A 25587-nucleotide genomic window follows, 5' to 3' on the forward strand; every position below is an offset into this window, starting at 1 on the left:
AGATACCCTGGCAGACCCTTGACACACTTATGAATACATTCCAGCAAGCTCTAGAATATCCATTACACATTTAACATGGCTTAATATGACAGAAGATAACATTTCTAATGCAATGATGCATCTTTAACCTGAATTGCCTAACACTAATACAGAGGGCAAAAACCTACCCAAATGGGTAACTTCATTATACCCACCTGCACAAGGTGGATAAGAGTCCCAAGAGTTCTAACTGTAACATTTTGTCAATTTCAATTTGTAATATTTTCTTAAAACTTACTCTTACAAATCACAGTATTATTATACCTGCAAAATAATCACTCAGTCAACTTAATTTAAATGAAGGCTTGCATGCTAACTCATTGCATGCAACCAGCCATCAACAACGGCCAGGAAAAAAATGTCAGATTCATATCTGGGCAGAACTTTGCTGAGGAAAGTCAGTCCCCTCTATGTTCCATTCCATGGCCCAGATCAGATGCAGGGCAGACCCAGGCCGTTTTAACCATGCTGCAGACCTTCCTGTCATCATCGCTACGGTACCGTAACTAACGCAACTTTCAAGTATGTATTACAAAATGCAACATATCTGGTCTTGGCATGCAGTCTCAGTCGATATTACAAGTCTAAATGAAATCATTCCATTTCCTTTAATGTGATGCCGTACTGCAGTTCCTTTTGTTTTGTTTTGCTTTTCTCAATCTAAAGACGCAGACACTAGTTGAGAAGATATGGCATCGGTTTGGCAGAAGGAAACAAAAACAGACTGAGGCAGGCTAAGAGACAGCACACTGTTTTAACTCTCATTCTCATTCTCTCAACTCTTTCTGCACCTAGCTCTTTACCTTCTGGCACATGGGGGATAGGACTTACCTTTTCTGGAACCTGTGGGGAAGGGAGGGAGGCAGGTAGGGTGGGGTTGGGGACAGAGGAGGGGTACAGTAGATGGGAGATAGGAGAGGGTGGGAGATCATGCAGGAACAGGGAGGAAAACGCCTGGCTCTCCTATTCTCATTCACCAATCACGCTCATCATTCCTAATCTCAAGATCCCACCCAGCCAATCCACACCACACTGTGGACAGACGCAACCAAACCAGTCAGTCAGTCTGCTTCCAGCTACATGCACAGAGGCCCCCATGCATGGTCGTGGGCCTGGTTAAGAGCACGTTTGTTCCCCCAGGAAAATAGTGGGCTGTGTGCTAAAGGGGGGCAGGCAGAGGCGTCTACCTTGCTGCATGAGAGCTCCAACTCCGAACCAGAAACTATTTAGCAGGGTGAAATTGTTTTCCACTACATCTGAGTCGGGGTTGCAGGGGTGGGGGTTATACCACTCGTAGGGACTAAACCTGTGGCAATCGACAGAGAACACACACATACACACGTTTATTTCACTTGTGTTCAGCACTAATAGAACAGACAGACAGTGTTACAGACCAATGCTGGCTTGACTTGGCCTACCTGGAGAGATAGGGAAGAGAAACAAAAGTTAGTTAGTCATTGATCACAACAACAAGATGTGATACTTTGGCATCTTGATATTGGGAAAATATACCACATATATTGCCCTGCAAGGTAACGCTAGAAATTGTTATTGTAAGCTAATATATTTTAGTTGTTGTTATGACAATTCATCAATTACAGTGTAACATGACGGTTAAATGAACAAAAGCTGACAAACAGCAAGATGACGTACATCATCTCTTTATATGTCACTCAGGTCTGCGTTGTTATTATCTCTTCAACTGTATCATCTCAACTAGATGACAGATGAAGAATTTAAACAGCCCTTGGGACTGTGGAACATCTTCTCACCACTTGTCAGCCCAAAACACACTGCTCATGTTGACATGCTCATATCAAAGGCATTTAATCAATGGGATCTGAAAATAACTTAAATGTCACTTGAGAAAAGCACTAATAATCCTTATAATCTACAGATGGCATTAACATGCAATACATCAAATAGTTCATTTCCATCATGTCTTCCTGTCTGTCTGTCTGTCTGTCTGTCTGTCTGTCTGTCTGTCTGTCTGTCTGTCTGTCTGTCTGTCTGTCTGTCTGCCTGCCTGCCTGCCTGTCTGTCTGTCTGTCTGTCTGTCTGTCTGTCTGTCTGTCTGTCTGTCTGCCTGCCTGCCTGCCTGCCTGCCTGCCTGCCTGCCTGCCTGCCTGCCTGCCTGCCTGCCTGCCTGTCTGTCTGTCTGTCTGTCTGCCTGCCTGCCTGACTGCCTGTCTGCCTGCCTGTCTGACTGCCTGACTGTCTGTGCTGTGCGGTACTCACTCCCACTCACTCCGCTCTGCTCCAACTTCAGCTCAGCTCACTCCTCAAGCAAAGAGATTTCCCATTTATTCCCGTTAAATAAAAGTGACATTACATTAGTAAAGGTTGATTGGGCTACAATTAAGCATCCCGACCCCATTTGGTTGTGCTGTAGTTGTGGAATCGTAGAAGCAATATCTTAAGCCAGGCCTCTTTTTTCCCTGGTTGAAGTACAGTATATGACTAATCAAATTGAATAGTCGATGGATGTGTTCTGTGGACTTGACTCTCTAGAAACTTTTAAATTCCCAAAAATCTAAATTCCACAAGAATATCAAACGGGAAAACAATCTGATGTTGCAGAGAAACAATTAAACTGAAGACAATCCAGCATGGCTACCTGTCAGGTTAGTATATCATTTGTTTTTGGGGTGGCTTAGATTTAAAGTTATTTATTGGTGACAGCTATATATTGTTATATATTGGTGATAGCATTAAGACATTATTATTGATAATATGACAGCATCAGAACATGCACCAATGTCATGAATAATGGGCTTGGCCATTATAATGTGTTTAGTGCACGCTCCCTATCCCCCATGTCACACTCCAGGGGGTATTCTAGTCCAGCTCCAAGACTGCTGAACGTCCTTTAGATCCCACTGTTCCTTGGCCCTAAATCAATCTGTCTACTCAATTTGCCCCAGATTTGCTTGCTTGTCAGTTTGCAATTCCAAATTGAGTTCATGTGAACTGTGACCTTGGCAAGACGTATGTGACTAGTGACTGGTGCCCCCGGCTGGACCCCCTTAGTGGAGATCCCGCTGAGCAAAGCCAATTACCACACGCCAGGAACACGGATGAGAACACGGATGAGCCAGCTTGTCATCCTACATCCGTAGCTGGCCTGAGGAGAGGGTGGGGTAAGAGGCGGGAGTTACCTCACTGCGGTGGGAATACTAAAACATTCCTGTCACCGTACGACGAGAACCACTAGCAGCAGCTTAACCTGCCTCTGAAGGTGGAGCTGCCCGGCCGCTCCGCCAGCCCCATCCCATTCAGTTAGCTGTCAGTTTGATCCAATTACACCGCCCTTACGTTATCTCAGGTCATCAGAGCCACAGAGGGAGAAACTTTGAGTAAGGTCACCGCTGAGCGGAGAGGAAGGAGAGAGAGAGAGAGAGAGCAGGGGGGGAGAGAGAGAGAGATAACCCCAGACAGACGGGCGGGAGGATGGAGGGCAGACAGGCAAGAAGGGAACTCAGCAGCAGAGAAGAAACAATGGCAGGCTTTTATCTTTTTATAAGGTCATCCTGCAGAAAACTCAACAGATGATACGCCTGATAACACCAATGTTAGGGGAGAAGAATGAACACAGAGAGAGCGCTAGAAAGGGGCTGTTGCAGGTCTAGTCTCTTCAATTCTAAATGACTGGGGAAAAGACATGGCTATATATCTCTATAGGCTTTATATGAACCTTCTAAGCAATCAACAGCGTTCGAATGGGGCTGTTGCCAAAGACTATTCCATACGGCTTGAAAAAAGACATTCATATATGTCTGTCTATACACAAACCTCAATCAAATGCTGTTGTTTGCTTCTCTTTCCAGGATGATAAAAAATCTATATCTGTATTGTAGCATTGAGAAGCCGACAAACTGTTTTACATGGGGCTTTTGAGAGCATACTGAGACTCATTGTAGTAATGGAGGAGAAATGCGGAAGAGTCTAATAGAAATTCCATTACAACCCGTTCCCCTTCTACAAATGTAGAATAAGGGATGGGAAATGTCTGTTATATGAGCATGTTGTAACATGTTGCAGTTAAGGGTATTAGACTGTGTATTGAACATATGATATACTCTGTTTCACAGTAACACAAACGAAGGAGAGACTGTGTAATATTGAGGCAGTCTTCTTTCCACCAAGCATGTGACAACAAGATGTAACAATAGTAGGAGACCACATAATTAAAAGATTGGTCGACAGAATCCTGCATAAATTTGAGGATAAATTGTTGACGATAAGAGAGCTCATTCGCTCCTCTGCAGGTTTTTATCTTTTTAAAATTCATTTGATAAGGAGGAGGCAGGAAATTAGATTCCCCAAACTGTAACAAGGCGATAATGCACAGAGATGGTGTGGAGGTCGTGGGATGTACGATAGAGACTGTTTCACATGTTTCATTTCATCACCTACGTAACAAAGGAAGAAGGAACAGCGTAGGAAAGATATTAGAGGAAAACAACAACAACACCTACCACAAGCAACAACAACAACAACAACAGCTGGTGATATGAGAAGGGTAACTTATTAAATCATGTAAATACAGTAATGTCGTGGTTTTCCCACGGTATCCTCCGGTGTTTCTAAATATGGCATGTAGATCAGTTTGCCTAGGGGGTGCCTAAACCAGTCCTTATAATGTCACCATACAGCATTCACACACACACACACACACGTAGTAGCATAAACCCCCTCACACATACAAAACACACGCACACAAGCATACATAGATAATGTATGTATAAATGTGTACACACACATATATATGTACAGTTAGCTTAGTTACCTTTCCAGAGAACGACTGGGGTCTGTACACTGTACAGTACATGCATGCTACCCAAGCCCTACCATGCCTAGTGTCTAAAGGGAGAATCAAACAGAGTGAAAGATATATTTGAACACTTACCCAACAACACTTACTTACTGTGATCATTTAAAAAGATAGGTGCATATTCTGAACCAACTTAGATGCCAGTTGCAGCGTTTTATTCTCTTGTGTGATCATATCGCCAGTAACACACATGTATTAACTCTAAAACTGTTGAGTATCCAACTGAAAGAGTTACGCTCCCCCAAAAGTCTTAGAGTTAACATCATCAACTTTTCTTTGTCTTCTTCTCCAGCGTGCCTCAAACGCCGGCCCTAGTCAGGTGAGAGCAGCCAGATCAAGGGGAGAGATACAAGACTATGGTGCTTGTCTATGGAGCAGCAAGAGGAACTGCCCCTCTCTACTTTCAGGCTCTGATCAAACCCTACACCCCAACCTGAGTACTCTGTTCTCCTCCCCGCCCACACACACACTAAAAAGCATTTTGTGAACTAACACTGGCACTTAACTTTTTTTTTTCTCCACTTACTAGCTCTGACTTTGCTACTTTATTGAATAAAAGCATACGTACTATGACTGTGATATGTAGTTGTCCCATCTTAAGATGAACACAATAACTGGAAGCCGCTCTGCTAAATTACTAAAATGTAAATGTCAAAATGTCAAACTCTGCACTACTTTCCCATGCCTGAGAACTAAGCCTGAACAAAGCAAACAAAAGATACACTACTACCTACATAAAAACACACTTTGCTAAGCATTACACCATCCACAATACCATTGCTCTTATTTCAATAATAATATCCAGCCTCTAAGGTCAAGATGAAAATATAAGAACGAAATGTACTACTATTGGTCATAAATCATACTAACCAGTATGGTATCCATCAAAATAAAATATCAACACAAAACAGTTTATCACATGTAAAAGCTAAATTACATTTAAATCTTCTTCACTACATCATGATTGAATATTTCAATAAAATGCTAGCGCTCTCTGTAAAAGTTATGCTAAAGTTCCTGCAGGACTGGCCCTATTCTCCACCAGTGGACCAGTGACTGTGTCTGAAATGGCACCCTATTCCCTATATAATGCACTTCTGTTGACCAAAGCCCAGTGGGCCCAGACCAAAAGTAGTGCATCATATAGGAAATATGGTGCCATTTCGGACACAACCAATTATTAGGGATAAGAGGGCTATGCTGACTCAACGTATGCACAAGGTCAGATGCTGATAACTAGCCAATCAACTAATTCTGATGAGTTTGACAACACACACACACACATACACACACACACACCCACAAGTTTACCTCAAGATCTAACACACACCATCTGACCTCAAGATCTAACACACACCAGCTGACCTCAAGATCTAACACACACCATCTTACCTCAAGATCTAACACACACCAGCTGACCTCAAGATCTAACACACACCATCTGACCCCAAGATCTAACACACACCATCTGACCCCAAGATCTAACACACACCATCTGACCTCAAGATCTAACACACACCATCTGACCCCAAGATCTAACACACACCATCTGACCTCAAGCTCTAACACACACCAGCTGACCTCAAGATCTAACACACACCATCTGACCCCAAGATCTAACACACACCATCTGACCCCAAGCTCTAACACACACCATCTGATCCCAAGATCTAACACACACCATCTGACCCCAAGATCTAACACACACCATCTGACTCCAAGCTCTAACACACACCATCTGACCCCAAGATCTAACACACACCATCTGACCTCAAGCTCTAACACACACCAGCTGACCTCAAGATCTAACACACACCATCTGACCCCAAGATCTAACACACACCAGCTGACCTCAAGATCTAACACACACCAGCTGACCTCAAGATCTAACACACATCAGCTGACCTCAAGATCTAACATAAAAGCCTTACTCTTCATACCCTCTCTTCGCTTCTCCAATAATCCTACAAAAACCCAGACTCTCTCTATACTGGGCAAACGAGTAATCAACCTTATAAATGATCAAGCTTGTTCAATTGTCAGCCACTGTCATAACTAGCAGGTTCTTACTGTGCTGATATGATTCCTATGTAGATTATATCACTTGGTATGTTTGAGGCAAGGTGGAGAAAAAAAACAGAAAAGAAAAGACAGTAGTGACTTTGAGACACTGGAGACAACAGGGAAAACGGGGGCAGCAGCCATTCACACCAACGAGCACACACACACACACACACACACACACACACACACACACACACACACACACACACACACACACACACACACACACACACACACACAACCACTCAAATGTTTGGACACACCTACTCACTCAAGGGTTTTTCTTTATTTTATATCTATAGATATGATGGAGTGCTGCATCAGATGACCTGGCCTCCACAAGCACCCAACCTCAACCCAATTGAGATGGTTTGGGATGAGTTACACCACAGAGTGAAGGAAAAGCAACCAACAAATGCTTAGCATATGTTGGAAAAGCATTCCAGGTGAAGCTGGTTGAGAGAATACCATGAGTGTGCAACGCTATCATCAAGGAAAAGGGTGGCTTTAAAGCCATACTTTAAAGAATCTCAATTCTAAATATATTTTGATTTGTTTAACACTTTTTTGTGGTTACTACATGATTCCATGTGTTATATCATAGTTTTTATGTCTTCGCGATGTAGAAAATAGTAAAAAATAAAGAAAAACCCTGGAATGAGTAGGTGAGTCAAAACTTTTGACTGGGTACTGTACATACACACATACCGCACACACACAGTCCTGAAACGTCTGGTTTAACGTCTCTGATCATAATGTTTGTGTTTGTGTGCATTATCTCCTGAGCAGCAGATAGTTGTGGCAGACCAGGGAACAGCAGGTATGTGTGGAGACACAGAGACTTCCCAGGAATCACTTAACAGCAGCTGCCTGCCTGCCTCTCGAGAGCAGCCTGCCGATAGGGAACACTCAGCCCTCCCTCCATTATACTGGGAGAGAAGGCTGAAAGGGAACCATAGGGAACTGTCTTTGTGTGCTGGAACATCTACTTTCCTCAGCTATATAGACATTTAGCTAAATAGACTTTTATCTGTGCACCTTTTTCTTCAAAGTTGGTTGCATTATTAAAAGTTTGAGTGAATGTGTTTCTGAATTTTTCAGTATGAGGCTAGCTATAAAGTCTGTGTCATCTGAGTAAGTAGGTATTGGTAGCAGGTAGTGAGCAGATATTGTCCACTTAGTGTCAAGATCGTAACATAATCACAGAGAGACTATCTTGCTAGACAGATGGGGCAAGGTTAAATAATTAAGGCGTTAGCATATAATAGTGTGTGAATGAATTAGCAGTGATTTAGTTTTAGGCTGGGTTTCTGTACAACACTTTGTGACATCAGCTGATGTAAGAAGGGCTTTATAAATACATTTGATTGATTGATTGATTGATTACTGGAACTGACATGTTACCTGGCTATGACAAACAGCACACAACTGACACCCAAGTAAGCCAGCAGAATATACATCCAGATATCGGGTGAGAGGGGGTTGAGAAAGGAGAAGACCCCAGGGTTGGTTCCGTTGGGCTTGCGGTAGAGGATACTTATCCCCAGTGTCATGAAGGGCTTGGAGAAGTCGATGACCTTCTCCCTCACGTAGGTGATGGCCAGGGGAGCCACTGCCAGATCAGCTTTCTGTCAACAGACAACATAAAAGGGAAGAAGGATAGGCTGTAAGTCAGAGACGCAGGAAGCATTTAGAGCCAATCAAATTAAGAAAACAGTGCCTTTACACATCACAGAGTCCGTCACACGGCACTTAGGAGGAAATTTAGTGCCCTTCTAGCTCTTGCTCTCGCTCTCTCCCTCTCTCCCTCTCTCTCTCTGTCTGTCTGTCTCTCTCCCTCTCTCTCTCCCTGCCTCTCCCTCTCTCTCTCTCCCGCTCGCTCCTCCACACACACTCTCTCCCTCACATACCCACCTCCCCTTTTATACAGTGGGACAAAAAAGTATTTAGTCACCAATTGTGCAAGTTCGCCCACTTAAAAAGATGAAAAATGAGGGGGAAAAATCCAGAAAATCACATTGTAGGATTTTTAATGAATTTATTTGCAAATGATGGTGGAAAATAAGTATTTGGTCACCTACAAACAAGCAAGATGTCTGGCTCTCACAGACATGTAACTTCCTGTCCACAACCTCAAACAGTCACACTCCAAACTCCACTATGGCCAAGACCAAAGAGCTGTCAAAGGACACCAGAAACAAAATTGTAGACCTGCACCAGGCTGGGAAGACAATCTGCAATAGGTAAGCAGCTTGGTTTGAAGAAATCAACTGTGGGAGCAATTATTAGGAAATGGAAGACATACAAGACCACTGATAATCTCCCTCGATCTGGGGCTCCACGCAAGATCTCACCCCATGGGGTCAAAATGACTACAAGAAAGGTGAGCAAAAATCCCAGAACCACACGGGGGGACCTAGTGAATGACCTGCAGAGAGCTGGGACCAAAGTAACAAAGCCTACCATCAGTAACACACTACGCCGCCAGGGACTCAAACCCTGCAGTGCCAGACGTGTCCCCCTGCTTAAGCAAGTACATGTCCAGGCCCGTCTGAAGTTTGCTAGAGAGCATTTGGATGATCCAGAAGAAAATTGGGAGAATGTCATATGGTCAGATGAAACCAAAATATAACTTTTTGGTAAAAACTCAACTCGTCGTGTTTGGAGGACAAAGAATGCTGAGTTGCATCCAAAGAACACCATACCTACTGTGAAGCATGGGGGTGGAAACATCATGCTTTGGAGCTGTTTTTCTGCAAAGGGACCAGGACGACTGATCCGTGTAAAGGAAAGAATGAATGGGGCCATGTATCGTGAGATTTTGAGTGAAAACCTCCTTCCATCAGCAAGGGCATTGAAGATGAAACGTGGCTGGGTCTTTCAGCATGACAATGTTCCCAAACACACCTCCCGGGCAATGAAGGAGTGGCTTCGTAAGAAGCATTTCAAGGTCCTGGAGTGGCCTAGCCAGTCTCCAGATCTCAACCCCACTCCCCGAGGGAGTTGAAAGTCCGTGTTGCCCAGCAACAGCCCCAAAACATCACTGCTCTAGAGGAGATCTGCATGGAGGAATGGGACAAAATACCAGCAACAGTGTGTTAAAACCTTGTGAAGACTTACAGAAAATGTTTGACCTCTGTCATTGCCAACAAAGGGTATATAACAAAGTATTGAGATAAACTTTTGTTATTGACCAAATACTTATTTTCCACCATAATTTGCAAATAAATTCATTAAAAATCCTACAATGTGATTTTCTGGATTTTTTTTCCTAATTTTGTCTGTCATAGTTGAAGTGTACCTATGATGAAAATTACAGGCCTCTCTCATCTTTTTAAGTGGGAGAACTTGCACAATTGGTGGCTGACTAAATACTTTTTTTGCCCCACTGTATGCTCTTTCTATCCCTCCATCTCACATACATTCTTTCCTTGTCTGACGTTGAACCTAAACTAAGGTAACCCCCCCTCCCTATTTACACCCCCACCCCATTTAGAGGATGGATGGTCCTATCAACCACAGCCACTGGGGCAGAGGATTGTCAGGGTGGAGGAGGGAGGGCGTGAGCGATGGAAGAAGTAGTTCGCCATACTCATAAGAACACAGACATCTACATGTTATATTGTGTCTCTGATCTGAGAGAATCATATTTAGTTGTTATTTCATAACAACCCTATTTCTTCACAACACTGAATCAGGGGTTCTTCTTTTTTAATCTACATTCTTCCACAGCCTCATCACTCATATTCCATCCATACGTATCCCTCCACCATGGCTCAGAGTGCGAGTCCTTCTTCATGTTAATACATTATGTTGAGCTTGACCTTTCAACTGGGCCAAAGTCACATCCGAAACATCCCAACCAATCCGGTCTCTCTAAGTGGGGTTAAACCTGTGTGGTTGAACCTGTGTGGTTGATCAATCTGCGGCTCCATTGTGACACAGGTACATGCTAAACACTCACAGCAAGGTCAGCAACATCATTTCACAATGAAATATCCTGTTTGTCCCCAACAAGGTTGTCATACATCAATCTAGATTGAATGAGGTGGTTTGGTCCCAGCCACTATAATGTCTTTATCTGTTCCATGTCATTTAAGGCCAAGTGAGACACAATAGGATTAAGTCGCAATGCGATTTAGATCACTTAATGTAGCTCATGTCTAGGTCCTATTTCAACTGAATGTATCCAGGTGCATCTACAGTACTCTAGTTCTATGACACTAAGCATTAGTCAGAGAGCACCAGTGATTTCCTTCAACTCCATTTGATTGGATATGTTCAGCTTCTTCAGCTCAATTCACCATGTCCTGGTGAGCCAAGCTAGTGTAAACTCCTGTGAAGGGTTGTCCAGGCCAATTACTGTCTGTTTTGTCCACCACAGATCCTGTCTGCCTACAGTATATATGAGTCCCAAATGCCACCCTATTCCCTATACAGTGCACTACGTTAGAGCTCTGGTCAAACGTAGTGCACTACAGTATGTAGGAAATGGGGTGCCATTTGGGATGCATCCTTTGCTGTCTAGAGATAGGTGGGTATACATCTACATAACGGCCAACACTCCAATAACCTCGCAGGAATTGGGCCCTGTGTGTGTCAAATCTCTGGGATCCCTCTCCCTCCAGCCTCCGCATGATCAAAACAAACATGGCCGTTGGTCCAGTGTACCACAGTTGAGGGAGATGCAGTGTTATTTAATGGGGTCAGATATTGAGCATTGGCTGCGGCGAGCCTGTTATTTTTCTGCCTGCCTGTGCACAGCTTATACTATCTGGGTCTTACTTTGTCAAACTTAATGATATAGTCCGTGGGCAGTGTGTGTGTGTGTGTGTGTGTGAGTGTATGTTTTAATAAGCTCTGCAGGGGAAACGAGTCAAGCCAGAATCCATGCTGTACACCCTGTCAGGAACGAGTATAGGAGCTGATGTCTCTCTCTCTCTCTGTCTCTCTGTCTCTACATCTACCTCTACCACTCTCTACCGCTCTACCTCTCTACCTCTCCCGCTCTAACGCTCCACCTCTCTACCTCTACCACTCTCTACCGCTCCACCTCTCTACCTCTACCACTCTCTACCGCTCTACCTCTCTACCTCTCCCCCTCTACCGCTCCACCTCTCTACCTCTACCACTCTCTACCGCTCCACCTCTCTACCTCTACCACTCTCTATAGCTCCAGCTCTCTACCGCTCCATCTCTCTACCTCTACCACTCTCTACCGCTCTACCGCTCTACCTCTCCCGCTCTCTACCGCTCTACCGCTCTACCGCTCTACCTCTACCCCTCTACCGCTCTACCTCTCTACCTCTCCCGCTCTACCGCTCCACCTCTCTACCTCTACCACTCTCTACCGCTCTACCGCTCTACTTCTCTACCTCTCCCGCTCTCCACCTCTCTACCTCTACTGCTCCACCTCTCTACCTCTACCACTCTCTACCGCTCTACCTCTCTACCACTCTACCTCTCTACCTCTCTACCGCTCTACCTCTCTACCTCTCTACCGCTCCACCTCTCTACCTCTACCACTCCACCTCTCTACCTCTCTACCGCTCTACCTCTCTACCGCTCTACCGCTCTACCACTCTACCTCTCTACCTCTCTACCGCTCTACCTCTCTACCGCTCCACCTCTCTTCCGCTCCACCTCTCTACCGCTCCACCGCTCTACCTCTCCACCTCTCTACCTCTCTACCTCTCTACCGCTCTACCTCTCTACCGCTCTACCTCTCTACCTCTCTACCGCCACATCTCTCTACCGCTCTACCTCTCTACCGCTCTACCACTCTACCACTCTCTACCGCTCCACCTCTCTCTCTACCGCTCTACCACTCTACCACTCTCTACCGCTCCACCTCTCTCTCTCTCTACCGCTCTACCGCTCTCCCTCTCTACCGATCTCTCTCTCTACCGCTCTACGACTCTACCACTCTCTACCGCTCCAACTCTCTCTCTCTCTACCACTCTACCTCTCTACCACTCTCTACCGCTCCACCTCTCTCCCTCTACCGCTCTACCTCTCTACCACTCTCTACCGCTCTACCTCTCTCTCTCTACCACTCTACCTCTCTACCACTCCACCTCTCTCTCTCCACCGCTCCACCTCTCCACTGCTCCACCTCTCTACCACTCTCTACCGCTCCACCTCTCTCTCTCCACCGCTCCACCTCTCCACTGCTCCACCTCTCTACCACTCTCTACCGCTCCACCTCTCTCTCTCCACCGCTCCACCTCTCTACCTCTCTACCGCTCTCTCTCTCTACCGCTCTATCACTCTAACACTCTCTACCGCTCCACCTCTCTCTCTCTCTACCGCTCTACCTCTACCTCTCTACCGCTCTACCTCTCTACCACTCTCTACCGCTCCACCTCTGTCTCTCTACCACTCCACCTCTATCTCTCTACCGCACTACCTCTCTACCGCTCTACCACTCTCTACCGCTCCACCTCTCTCTCTCTCTACTGCTCTACCTCTACCTCTCTACCGCTCTACCTCTCTACCTCTCTAGCTCTCTACCTCTCTAGCTCTCTACCTCTCTACCTCTCTACCGCTCTACCTCTCTACCTCTCTACCGCTCTACCTCTCTAGCTCTCTACCTCTCTAGCTCTCTACCGCTCTACCTCTCTAGCTCTCTACCGCTCTACCTCTCTACCGCTCTACCTCTCTACCGCTCTACCTCTCTACCGCTCTACCTCTCTAGCTCTCTACCGCTCTACCGCTCTACCTCTCTACCTCTCTACCGCTCTACCGCTCTCCCGCTCTACCTCTCTACCTCTCTACCGCTCTACCTCTCTACCTCTCTACCGCTCTACCTCTCTACCACTCTACCTCTCTACCGCTCTACCGCTCTACCTCTCTAGCTCTCTAGCTCTCTACCGCTCTACCTTTCTAGCTCTCTACCGCTCTACCTCTCTAGCTCTCTACTGCTCTACCTCTCTACCTCTCTACCACTCTACCTCTCTACCGCTCTACCGCTCTACCTCTCTACCTCTCTAGCTCTCTACCTCTCTATCGCTCTACCTCTCTAGCTCTCTACCTCTCTAGCTCTCTACCTCTCTAGCTCTCTACCGCTCTACCTTTCTCACCTCTCTACCGCTCTACCTCTCTACTTCTCTCACCTCTCTACCGCTCTACCTATCTCACCTCTCTACCTCTCTACCGCTCTACCGCTCTACCGCTCTACCTCTCTCTCTCTCCCTTTATCTTTCTCATTGTCTCTCTCCCTCTCTCTCTAAGCCAAAAACATGTTTGTCATAAAAAATACAACTATACAAACCCTTGTCACACACACTTCCGACAAAATACATTCCCTCCCACAGCCTCTAGCTCTTTACCACCTCATTAATTAAACTTGAATAATTTACACAGAACATTTCCGAGTAGTGAGGTAGGTCCAGACTCACGTGGTCAATCAGCTCCTTGACCATGCCGTTCCACTGGCCCGTGGTCTCGTCCTGGGCCCCGTAGCGGCCGTCCTCCACCAGACGCAACTCGTAGGTGAACCCCAGGATGCTAGCCAGCTCCCTCAGCAGGTCGATACAGTAACCCTCAAAGCGGTCGTTACCGTAAAGGGGCTTGTCTGACTTCTTGAACATCACATAGGGCTCCACCTGTTAGGTTGGAGAGAGGACAGGGGTGGACGAACACTGGATCAGTCTCTGGAGGTAAGTATCTTTTCCACTCTGATAAGGCCTTTCTGTAAGTGTGCATGATGTGTGAGATAGGCTTTGAGCCTGACGTGCCTGGACACACACTGGCTACAGGAGAGAGGGAGGGGAACAGAAGGGGAAGGACCACTGCTTCTAAAACCAGGAGGGTGTGTGGTTGTGTGCGTGTGTGTGTGTGTCTGTGGAGTATTGGCATGCAGTCTCAGAAATGTGATACAAGGTGAATGGAGTGATGGAAGCATGACCATAATAAGAGATAATCCTCCATATCTCTGACTCGGTCCTCCTCTCCTCTAAGGCTGAACATGCTGGCTGGGGGTCTGTCCCTGTCCCTGTCCCTGGCTCTCAGACCACCAGATGCTTTGTAAATAAGATCAGAGATGCTGATAAACTGACACAAAAGAACAGGAGCCAGCACATCCTCTTTGTTAGTACGAACAGCTGGGGAGATTACTAATGTCCTCTTTCACGCTCTGGATCCTGTCTTCCTCTTCCCTCTCTTCCCCTCCCTTTCTCGTTCGCTGCCCCTCACTCTCTCTCTCTTTTTATCTACCCCACTCACCCTCTTTCTTGCTTTCTCCACTATATATATATCTCATCTCTCTCTTTCCATCCCTCTCTCCCCTCTACCCCATCTCTCTCCCCTCTACCGTCATCTCTCTCAGTAAAATCAGGCAGAGAATATATTATCAAACAGGTGTTGTTTACCATGTAATTGTGGCATGCCACGATACAAACAAAATCATGTCAGATCTCAACCAGCTTTCACACATTTTACTGGCTCAGAGATTTGATGAGAACAAGGAGATGCTAACACATGTAGTAGCATCTATTGGTCATTGGTGTAAAAAATACCCAATTGTCATACTTGAGTAAAAGTAAAGATACTTTACTTTAGAAAATGACTCAAGAAAAAGTGAAAGTCACCCAGTAAAATACTACTTGAGTAAAAGTCGAAAAGTATTTGGTTTAAAATATATTTAAGTATCAAAAGTAAATGTAACTGCAAAAATATACTTCAGTATCAAAAGTAGAAGTATAAATCATTTAAAATAGCTTTTATTATGCAAACCAGGCAGCACAATTTATTTATTTATTGTATTATTTACGGATAGCCAAGGGCACACTACAACACGCAGACATCATTTACAAATTAAGATTTTGTGTTTAATGAGTCCACTAAATCAGAAGCAGGGGATTCCCAGGGATGGTCTCTTGATAAGTGCGTGAATTGGGTAATTTTCCTGTCCTGCTAAGCATTCAAAATGTAACGAGTACTAGTATTATTTTCTTTAGGAATATAGTGAAGAAAAAGTAAAACTTGTCAAGAATATAAATAATAAAGTAAAGTACAGATACAAAAGAAAACTACTTAAGTAGAACTTTAAAGTATTGTTACTTACAGTTGAAGTCAGAAGTTTGGAGGTTGGAGTCAGTAAAACTTGTTTTTTAACCACTCCATTGATTTCTTCTTAACAAACTATAGTTTTGGCAAGTCGGTTAGGACATCTACTTAGTGCATGACACAAGTAATTTTTCCAACAATTGTTTACAGACAGATTATTTAATTTATAATTCACTGTATCACAAATCCAGTGGGTCAGAAGTTTACATACACTAAGTTGACTGTGCCTTTAAACAGCTTGGAAAATTTCAGAAAATGATGTCATGGCTTTAGAAGCTTCTGCTAATTGACAACATTTGAATCAACTGGAGGTGTACCTGTGGATGTATTTCAAGGCCTACCTTCAAACTCAGTGCTCTTTGCTTTTCTTTGGAAAAATACAAAAATAAATAGTTTTGCTTTGTCATTATGGGGTATTGGTGTAGATTGATGATTAAAAATATAAACAATTGAATCAATTTTAGAATAAGTCTGTAACGTAACAAAATGTGGAAAAAGTCAATGGGTCTTAATACTCTCTGAATACACTGTACATACCGAGTGGTATACCTGATTGCTTTGGTTTGGTGAGATTATTCTCTGACCACTACAACAATCTTCTGTCAGGGAATTGAAAGGGATCAATAATATAGCCGACTAGCCCAATAATCTGCTATCCAACTCAAAGAGATCTCTTTCTCTCTCTTTCTCCCCCTCTCCCTCCATCACTTTCTGTCTTCCTCACTATCTTTCTCTTTCTCTCCTGTCTCCTGTATTGGTCCTTTTAAACATTCCCACCCTCTCTATCTATCTATAGACCTTATCAGCAGCTCTCCTCTCTCTTCCTCTCTCTGTTTGTAACCTAGTCAGAGGAGTGGTGAGGAGCCAGCTAAAAAAAGAGGGTGATCAAGGGCATAAAGGTGCGATGCATGATGGGTAGTCTGGCAAAGCCACCTGAAGTTTAACTTTGAGTGCAGTGCACTCAAAAAGTATTTGATGTACAGTATTTGAAAGGAGGAAAGATTTAGTAAACCAATTAAGAACATCTAGACGAGAGAGAGAGAGAGAGAGAGAGAGAGAGAGAGAGAGAGAGAGAGAGAGAGAGAGAGAGGGGACACTGACAAAGGTGACTGAAAAGCTTCTATATAGCTACTATAAACCTAACAGAGAACTCAACATTTTACGTTTAAAGTAAATACCCTGCTGTAGCCCTTTCATGCAGTCAAATGACTAGTGGCTTCTTGTGGAATGTTATTAAGTTATACACTACTGTTCAAAAGTTTGGGTCACCTAGAAATGCCCTTGTTGTTGAAAGAAAAGCACATTAAAAAAAAAAAAACATCAGCATTTGTGGGTTCGTTTACAGGCTCAAAATGGCCAGAAAAAGAAAACTTTCTTCTGAAACTCGTCAGACTATTCTTGTTCTGAGAAATGAAGGCTGCTCCAGATACTCAATTAGTCTAAAGAAGGCCAGTTTTATTGCTTCTTTAATCAGAACAACAGTTTTCAGCTGTGTTAATATAATTGCAAAAGGGTTTTCAAATGATCAGTTAGCCTTTTAAAATGATAAACTTGGATGAGCTAACACAATGTGCCATTGGAACACAGGAGTGATGGTTGCTGATAATGGGCCTCTGTACTCCTATGTAGATATTCCATAAAATATCTACAATAGTCATTTACAACATTAACAATGTCTACACTGTATTTCTGATTAATTTGATGTTATTTTAATGGACAAAAGACATTTCTAAGCAACCCCAAACTTTTACACTGTAGGATATATATATATTTTTTTGACAGCCGGAAATCTGGTGGTTCTATGTCAAACGGTTTTGTTACATTTCAGTCTTCTGTGATGTACTTAACGTGTATTATTGGGACGCAAACAAAAACAATTATACATTTCAACTCTATAAGTTACATGGTACAGGTTTCTTTTTTTAAGCCCATAACCATGTGTGTGAGATGTATGCTTTCGATTCAAAGTAGGTTTGTTTAAGACTACCAAGAAACACTCTGAGTGACACTGATTTAGCCAACTGCAGTAAAAGGTTCAAATCAAATCAAATGTTATACACATGGTTAGCAGATGTTAATGCAAGTGTAGCGAAATGCTTGTGCTTCTAGTTCCGACCATGCAGTAATATCTAACAGGTAATCTAACAATTTCACAACTACCTTTTACACACAAGTGTAAAGGAAGGAATAAGAATATGCACATATAAATATATGGATGAGCGATGGCCGAACGGCATAGGCAAGATGCAGTAGATGGTAGAGAGTACAGTATATACAGTGAGGCAAAAAAGTATTTAGTCAGCCACCAATTGTGCAAGTTCTCCCACTTAAAAAGATGAGAGAGGCCTGTAATTTTCATCATAGGTACACTTCAACTATGACAGACAAAATGAGAAAGAAAAAAAACAGAAAATCATAATTGTAGGATTTTTATTGAATTTATTTGCAAATTATGGTGGAAAATAAGTATTTGGCCAATAATAAAAGTTTATCTCAATACTTTGTTATATACCCTTTGTTGGCAATAACAGAGGTCAAAAGGTTTTCACACACTGTTGCTGGTATTTTGGCCCATTCCTCCATGCAGATATCCTCTAGAGCAGTGATGTTTTGGGGCTGTTGCTGGGCAACACGGACTTTCAACTCCCTCCAAAGATTTTCTATGGGGTTGAGATCTGAAAACTGGATAGGCCACTCCAGGACCTTGAAATGCTTCTTACGAAGCCACTCCTTCATTGACCCCCAGACCCAGCCATGTTTCATCTTCAATGCCCTTGCTGATGGAAGGAGGTTTTCACTCAAAATATCACGATACATGGCCCCATTCATTCTTTCCTTTACACGGATCAGTCGTCCTCGTTCCCTTTGCAGAAAAACAGTCCCAAAGCATGATGTTTCCACCCCCATGCTTCACAGTAGGTATGGTGTTCTTTGGATGCAACTCAGCATTCTTTGTCCTCCAAACACGACGAGTTGAGTTTTTACCAAAAAGTTATATTTTGGTTTCATCTGACCATATGACATTCTCCCAATCTTCTTCTGGATCATCCAAATGCTCTCTAGCAAACTTCAGACGGTGTGTTACTGATGGTAGGCTTTGTTACTTTGCTCCCAGCTCTCTGCAGGTCCTTCACTAGGTCCCCCCGTGTGGTTCTGGGATTTTTGCTCACCGTTCTTGTGATCATTTTGACCCCACGGCGTGAGATCTTGCATGGAGCCCCAGATCGAGGGAGATTATCAGTGGTCTTGTATGTCTTCCATTTCCTAATAATTGCTCCCACAGTTGATTTCTTCAAACCAAGCTGCTTACCTATTGCAGATTCAGTCTTCCCAGCCTGGTGCAGGTCTACAATTTTGTTTCTGGTGTCCTTTGACAGCTCTTTGGTCTTGGCCATAGTGGAGTTTGGAGTGTGACTGAGTGTGACTGTTTGAGGTTGTGTCTTTTATACTGATAACAAGTTCAAACAGGTGCCATTAATACAGGTAACGAGTGGAGGACAGAGGAGCCTCTTAAAGGAGAAGTTACAGGTCTGTGAGAGCCAGAAATCTTGCTTGTTTGTAGGTGACCAAATACTTATTTTCCACCATAATTTGCAAATAAATCCATTAAAAATCCTACAATGTGATTTTCTGGATTTCTTTTTCTCATTTTGTCTGTCATAGTTGAAGTGTACCTATGATGAAAATTACAGGCCTCTCTCATCTTTTTAACTGGGAGAACTTGCACAATTGGTGGCTGACTAAATACTTTTTTGCCACACTGTACATATGAGATGAGTAATGTAGGGTTTGTAAACATTATATATAGTGGCATTGTTTAAAGTGACCAGTGATACATTTATTACATCCAATTTTTTATTATTAAAGTGGCTAGTGATTTGAGTTAGTGATGGCTGTTTAACCGTCTGATGGCCTTAAGATAGAAGCTGTTTTTCAGTCTCTCGGTCCCAGCTTTGATGCACCTGTACTGACCTCGGGTGGTTGTTGTCCTTGATGATCTTTTTGGCCTTCTTGTGACATCGGGTGGTGTAGGTGTCCTGGAGGGCAGGTAGTTTGCCCCCGGTGATGCATTGTGCAGACCTCACTACCCTCTGGTGAACCTTACAGTTGTGGGCGGAGAAGTTGCCATACCAGGCGGTGATACAGCCCGACAGGATGCTCTCGATTGTGCATCTGTAAAAGTTTGTGAGTGTTTTTGGTGACAAGCCAAATTTCTTCAGCCTCCGGAGGTTGAAGAGGTGCTGTTGCGCCTTCTTCACCACGCTGTCTGTGTGGGTGGACCAATTCAGTTTGTCCGTGATGTGTACGCCGAGGAACTTAACATTTTCAACCTTCTCCACTACTGTCCCGTCGATGTGGATAGGGGAGTGCTCCCTCTGCGGTGTCCTGAAGTCCACGATCATCTCCTTTGTTTTGCTGACGTTGAGTGTGAGGTTATTTTCCTGACACCACACTCCGAGGGCCCTCACCTCCTCCCTCTAGGCCGTCTTGTCGTTGTTGGTAATCAAGCCTACTACTGTAGTGTCGTCTGCAAACTTGATGATTGAGTTGGAGGCGTGATGTTCACACAGTCATGGGTGAACAGGGAGTACAGGAGAGGGCTGAGAACGCACCCTTGTGGGGCCCCAGTGTTGAGGATCAGCGGGGTGGAGTTGCTTCCTACCCTCACCACCTGGGGGCGTCCCGTCAGAAAGTCCAGGACCCAGTTGCACAGGGCGGGGTCGAGACCCAGAATCTCGAGCTTAATGAGTTTGGAGGGTGAACAGCATTCTCAATGAACAGCATTCTTACATATGTATTCCTCTTGTCCAGATGGGTTAGGGCAGTGAGATTGTGATTGCATCGTCTGTGGACCTATTGGGGCGGTAAGCAAATTGGAAGGGGTCTAGGGTGTCAGGTAGGGTGGAGGTGATATGATCCTTGACTAGTCTCTCAAAGGACTTCATGATGACGGAAGTGAGTCCTAGTCGTTTAGCTCAGATACCTTAGCTTTTTTTGGAACAGGAACAATGGTGGCCCTCTGTTGTGGTTCTGTTAAGAAGGCAGAACCACATCCTCTCATACAACAAAGATAGGGGCTAACGAGTAGTCAACAATAATTACCAATGTAAATCATTCACCCATGAGGACATCAATTGTAACATACATGAATGCTCCAGTATTCTAATTGAGTCGTTTGTAATGGACGTGGACAGGCCTTTAGCCCCCCTCCCACTGTTAGACATAAACTGTAATCTCCTCTCTCTGAATAGGCCTCTTTCTCGGTGCTGCCATGTTTTTCATTGGAATATGTATTATCTAGCACAATGAGCACAATGTAGCTATTGTCAGCCCGTTAGCAGCGTATAACCTCTCACCTTCTGTCAACTGTGAAAGAGTGTAATTATCATAAACAGGCAGAGGGCCCATTAACACCTAACACTGTTTTATTAGTCTGTTTGTCTGTCTGTCCATAGGACAACAAATGAAAGTATTATACAGCACTTGTTATTTTCAATGTGGTCCTGAATACATTCTGTGGAAATGTTCTTCCCTGGAAATTTAATTATGAGCAGATAACAGCGCTTTAATCCCAATTAATCGTATAAACACAGTGTCTGTGTATGCGTGCCTGCGTGCGCATGTGTTTGTGCAGGCACGCTTTGTGTGTGTGTGTGAGGGGGGAGGGGGGGGGGGGGGGCTGAGGTCAGAACCACAGGAAGTGTCTGACAACGTTACACGCTAGCTACACGCTAGCGACCTGCTACATGTGGAAGGTCTGGCATGCCACCTCCTGATCCTGTCTCGTGTTGTGATCCCCCGCAGATGGAGAACTAGAAGCATCTTTCATTTCAAACAGTGGGGGTGGCAAGAAAATCTAAACTAGCTATCTCTGTATAGCAAAGCTTATTAAAGTACTTCTGTATTTATACTGCTGATCTGGAGAATCACTCACCCTTGAATGCAAAATCACCTTGATTCTTCTAAAATGTAATATGTGACCCAATGAAAATAATGTGTCCCAATGATGCTGACTCATTTGAGCATTTATTTTATTTTTATAATGATTGGACCAGTATGCTACGAGGCTACCGCCTAGAGCAAAGAACAAAGAGAACCCACTCAGTGCTCTCTACGTGTCATGTAGAGTCGTGGAAGACTTCCCATAGGCTCACTGTTTAATCAAAGTTTAACTCGAAGAATCTGAAATGGTCAAACTAGAAATAGTGATGAACAATTCTGAAATACCCAAATAATACAACCAATATGCTGTTTATGAAATATATTTGACATAATTCTGATTTCAAAGTCAATTAGTGAAGATAAATAGTTGCTTGAATGTATGTACCTTAAAAGCGATGATAAGCACTGTGAAAAATCAGATTCCGCTATATGGGGAAAAGGGTATATTATATAATGAAAACAAAACTGATTCATTCTCCCTCTCTCTCTGTGTGTCTCATCTCTCGTGTCTCTCTCTCACTGATCCTCGGGGAGCCCAACAGAGCGTGTGTGGATTTGTACCTTTTAATTCAACCCAATCGGCAACTCATATATCCCGCAACTGTAGTAAATAAAAGTCAACATCAAATTCTGTTTCAATTAAAAGTTCTTTATGTCTGGCTTACTAAATACCTATTGGCAGAGATGAGCCCTTCCAACATGGGAAACAAGGCTATAAGAGGTGTGATCTGTTGGCGAGCACTACTACGATTGGTTCCAGGGTGTGATTCTTCGTGTTGTATGTATGTAATGTGTCAGAGAAGAGGCCTTTTCACATCAGCTGCACCATTTCTAAAGTGAAAAGGAGCATAGTGCAACCTTATCAGTAGCAAAATCTCACACGTGTGATGTGGAGTCATGGTACACATAGGACTACTGCCAAATCAAAGTTGGACACTTATAGTTAGAAGTGGTCAAACTAGAAAGGATGATGTACAACTTTAAAATAATCAACTAATACTACAAAAAGCCTATTTATGAAAATTACATATTTATACAAAAGTATGTGGACACCCCTTCAAATTAGTGGATTCGGCTATTTCAGCAACAGGTGTATAAAATCGAGCACACAGCCATGCAATCTCCATAGACAAACATTCACAGTAGAATGGCCTTACTGAAGAGCTCAGTGACTTTCAATGTGCACCGTCATGGGATGTTACCTCTCCAACAAGTCAGTTTGACTAATTCCTGCCGTCCTCGAGCAGCCATTGTCAACTGTAAGTGCTGTTATTGTGAAGTGGAAATGTTTAGGAGCAACAATGGCTCAGTTGCGAAGTGGTAGGCCACACAAGCTCACAGGACTGCCGAATGCTGAAACACGTTGCGCATAAAAATTGTCTGTCCTCGATTGCAACACTCACTACCGAGATCCAAACTGTTTCTGGAACGAACATCAGCACAAGAACCGTTCATCGGGAGCTTCAAGAAATGGTTTTCCATGGCCGAGCAACTGCACACAAGCCTAACATCATCATGCGCAATGCCAAGCATCGGCTGGAGTGGTGTTAAGCTCACCACCATTGGACTCTGGAGCAGTGGAAAGGCATTCTCTGGAGTGATGAATCACGCTTCACCATCTGACAGTCCGACGGACGAGTCTGAGTTTAGCGGATGCCCGGAGAACGGTACCTGGCCAGATGCATAGTGCCAACTGTAAAGTTTGGTGGAGGAGGAATAATGGTCTGGGGCTGTTTTTCATTGTTTGGGCTAGGCCCCTTAGTTCCAGTTGAAGGGAAATCTTAACGCCACACTATACAATCAAATCAAACTTTACTTGTCACATGCGCCGAATACAGCATGCTTACTTACAAGTCCTTAACCAACAGTGCAGTTCAATATTTAGTTTATTTACCAAATAAACTAAAGTAAAAAATAATAAAAAGTAACACAATAAAATAACAATAACGAGGCTATATTCAGGAGTCAATGTTCAGGGGTACAGGTCAGTCTAAGTAATTTGTACATGTAGGTAGGGGTGAACTGACTATGCATAGACAATTAACAGCGAGTAGCAGCAGTATAAAAACGAATGGGGGGGGGTCAATGTAAATAATCTGGTGGGCATTTGATTAATTGTTCAGCGGTCATATGGCTTGGGGGTAGAAGATGTTAAGGAGATTTTGGTTCTAGACTTGGCGCTCTGGTACCGCTACCGTAAGGTAGCAGAGAAAACATTCTATGACTTCGGTGACTGGAGTCTTTGACAATTTTTGGGCTTTCCTCTGACACCGCCTAGTATATAGGTCCTGGATGGTAGGAAACTTGGCCCCAGTGATGTACTACCATCTGTAGCACCTAACGGTCAGATGCCGAGCAGTTACCATACCAGGCGGTGATGCAACCGGACAGGTTGCTCTCGATGGTGCAGCTGTTAAATTTTTTTTAAATTATTGTTATTTTTTTTAATTATTTTTTTTACCCCTTTTTCTCCCCAATTTCGTAGTATCCAATTGTTGTAGTAGCTACTATCTTGTCTCATCGCTACAACTCCCGTACGGGCTCGGGAGAGACGAAGGTTGAAAGTCATGCGTCCTCCGATACACAACCGCACTGCTTCTTAACACAGCGCACATCCAACCCGGAAGCCAGCCGCACCAATGCGCCGGAGGAAACACTGTGCACCCGGCCACCTTGGTTAGCGTACACTGCGCCCAGCCCGCCACAGGAGTTGCTGGTGCGCGATGAGACAAGGCAAGGACACCCCTACCGACCAAGCCCTCCCTAACCCAGGCCAATTGTGCGTCGCCCCACGGACCTCCCGGTCGCGGCCGGTTACGACAGAGCCTGGGCGCGAACCCAGGGACTCTGATGGCACAGCTGGCGCTGCAGTACAGCGCCCTTAACCACTGCGCCACCCGGGAGGCCCCCGCTGTAGAACCTTTTGATGATCTGGGGACCCATGGCATTCTGGATGATTCTGTGTTGCAACAGTTTGGGGAAGGCCCTTTCCTGCTTCAGCATGACAATGCCTTATCCCCATTGAAAACCTTTGTGATGAATTGGAACGCCGACTGTGAGCCAGGCCAAATCGACCCAACATCAGCACCCGACCTCTCTAATGCTCTTGTGGCTGAATGGAAGCAAGTCCCAGAAGAGTGGAGGCTGCTATAGCAACAAATGGGGGACCAACTCCATATTAATGCCCATGATTTTGGAATGAGTGTCAACATAATTTTGGTCATCTAGTCTATATTTGAAACAGGTTTGATTTCAAAGTTGGTTTGTGAAGAAATTCAGCGACTTGAGTGTCTGTGCTTTGACTAAAGAAACCAAAAGAGGAGCCATGAAGTGTATGAAAATACAAAGAAATAAAGTAAATAAGCTTGAAAGGTTGATTTGTCTATTCATTTATTTAGATTCCCATTACCTGTTACCTTAGTAACAACTCCTTACCCTTGGAGCCTTGATTCCGCTGAACGGGGAAATAGTTTATAATATAATGCATATATAGCTGATCCCCCAGCCATTGCAGGTGTGCAGAGCCAGAGAGACATGTTTGACAGATGATGGGTAGAACAGGTTATCAACAGGATATAGTGTTGCACTAGCTACTTATGGTTGATTATACCGTCATTTAGCTTAATGAACCTTTACAG

General features: G+C 44.0%; 1 protein-coding gene across 1 annotated transcript in view; it reads right to left on the reverse strand.

The window, feature by feature from the left end:
- LOC139423656 (glutamate receptor ionotropic, kainate 2-like) overlaps nucleotides 1–25587 on the reverse strand; it is a 217856-nt gene that overhangs the window by 62072 nt on the left and 130197 nt on the right. The window contains exons 11-13 of the mRNA XM_071175266.1: nucleotides 14338–14544; nucleotides 8342–8565; nucleotides 1227–1345 (exon numbers count right to left, since the gene is read on the reverse strand). Of these exons, the coding sequence (XP_071031367.1) occupies nucleotides 1227–1345; nucleotides 8342–8565; nucleotides 14338–14544 (550 nt within the window). The remainder of the gene's footprint in view (nucleotides 1–1226; nucleotides 1346–8341; nucleotides 8566–14337; nucleotides 14545–25587) is intronic.

This window comes from Oncorhynchus clarkii, chromosome 2 (assembly GCF_045791955.1).
Source record: "Oncorhynchus clarkii lewisi isolate Uvic-CL-2024 chromosome 2, UVic_Ocla_1.0, whole genome shotgun sequence".
In the NCBI taxonomy this organism is placed as follows: Eukaryota; Metazoa; Chordata; class Actinopteri; order Salmoniformes; family Salmonidae; genus Oncorhynchus; species Oncorhynchus clarkii.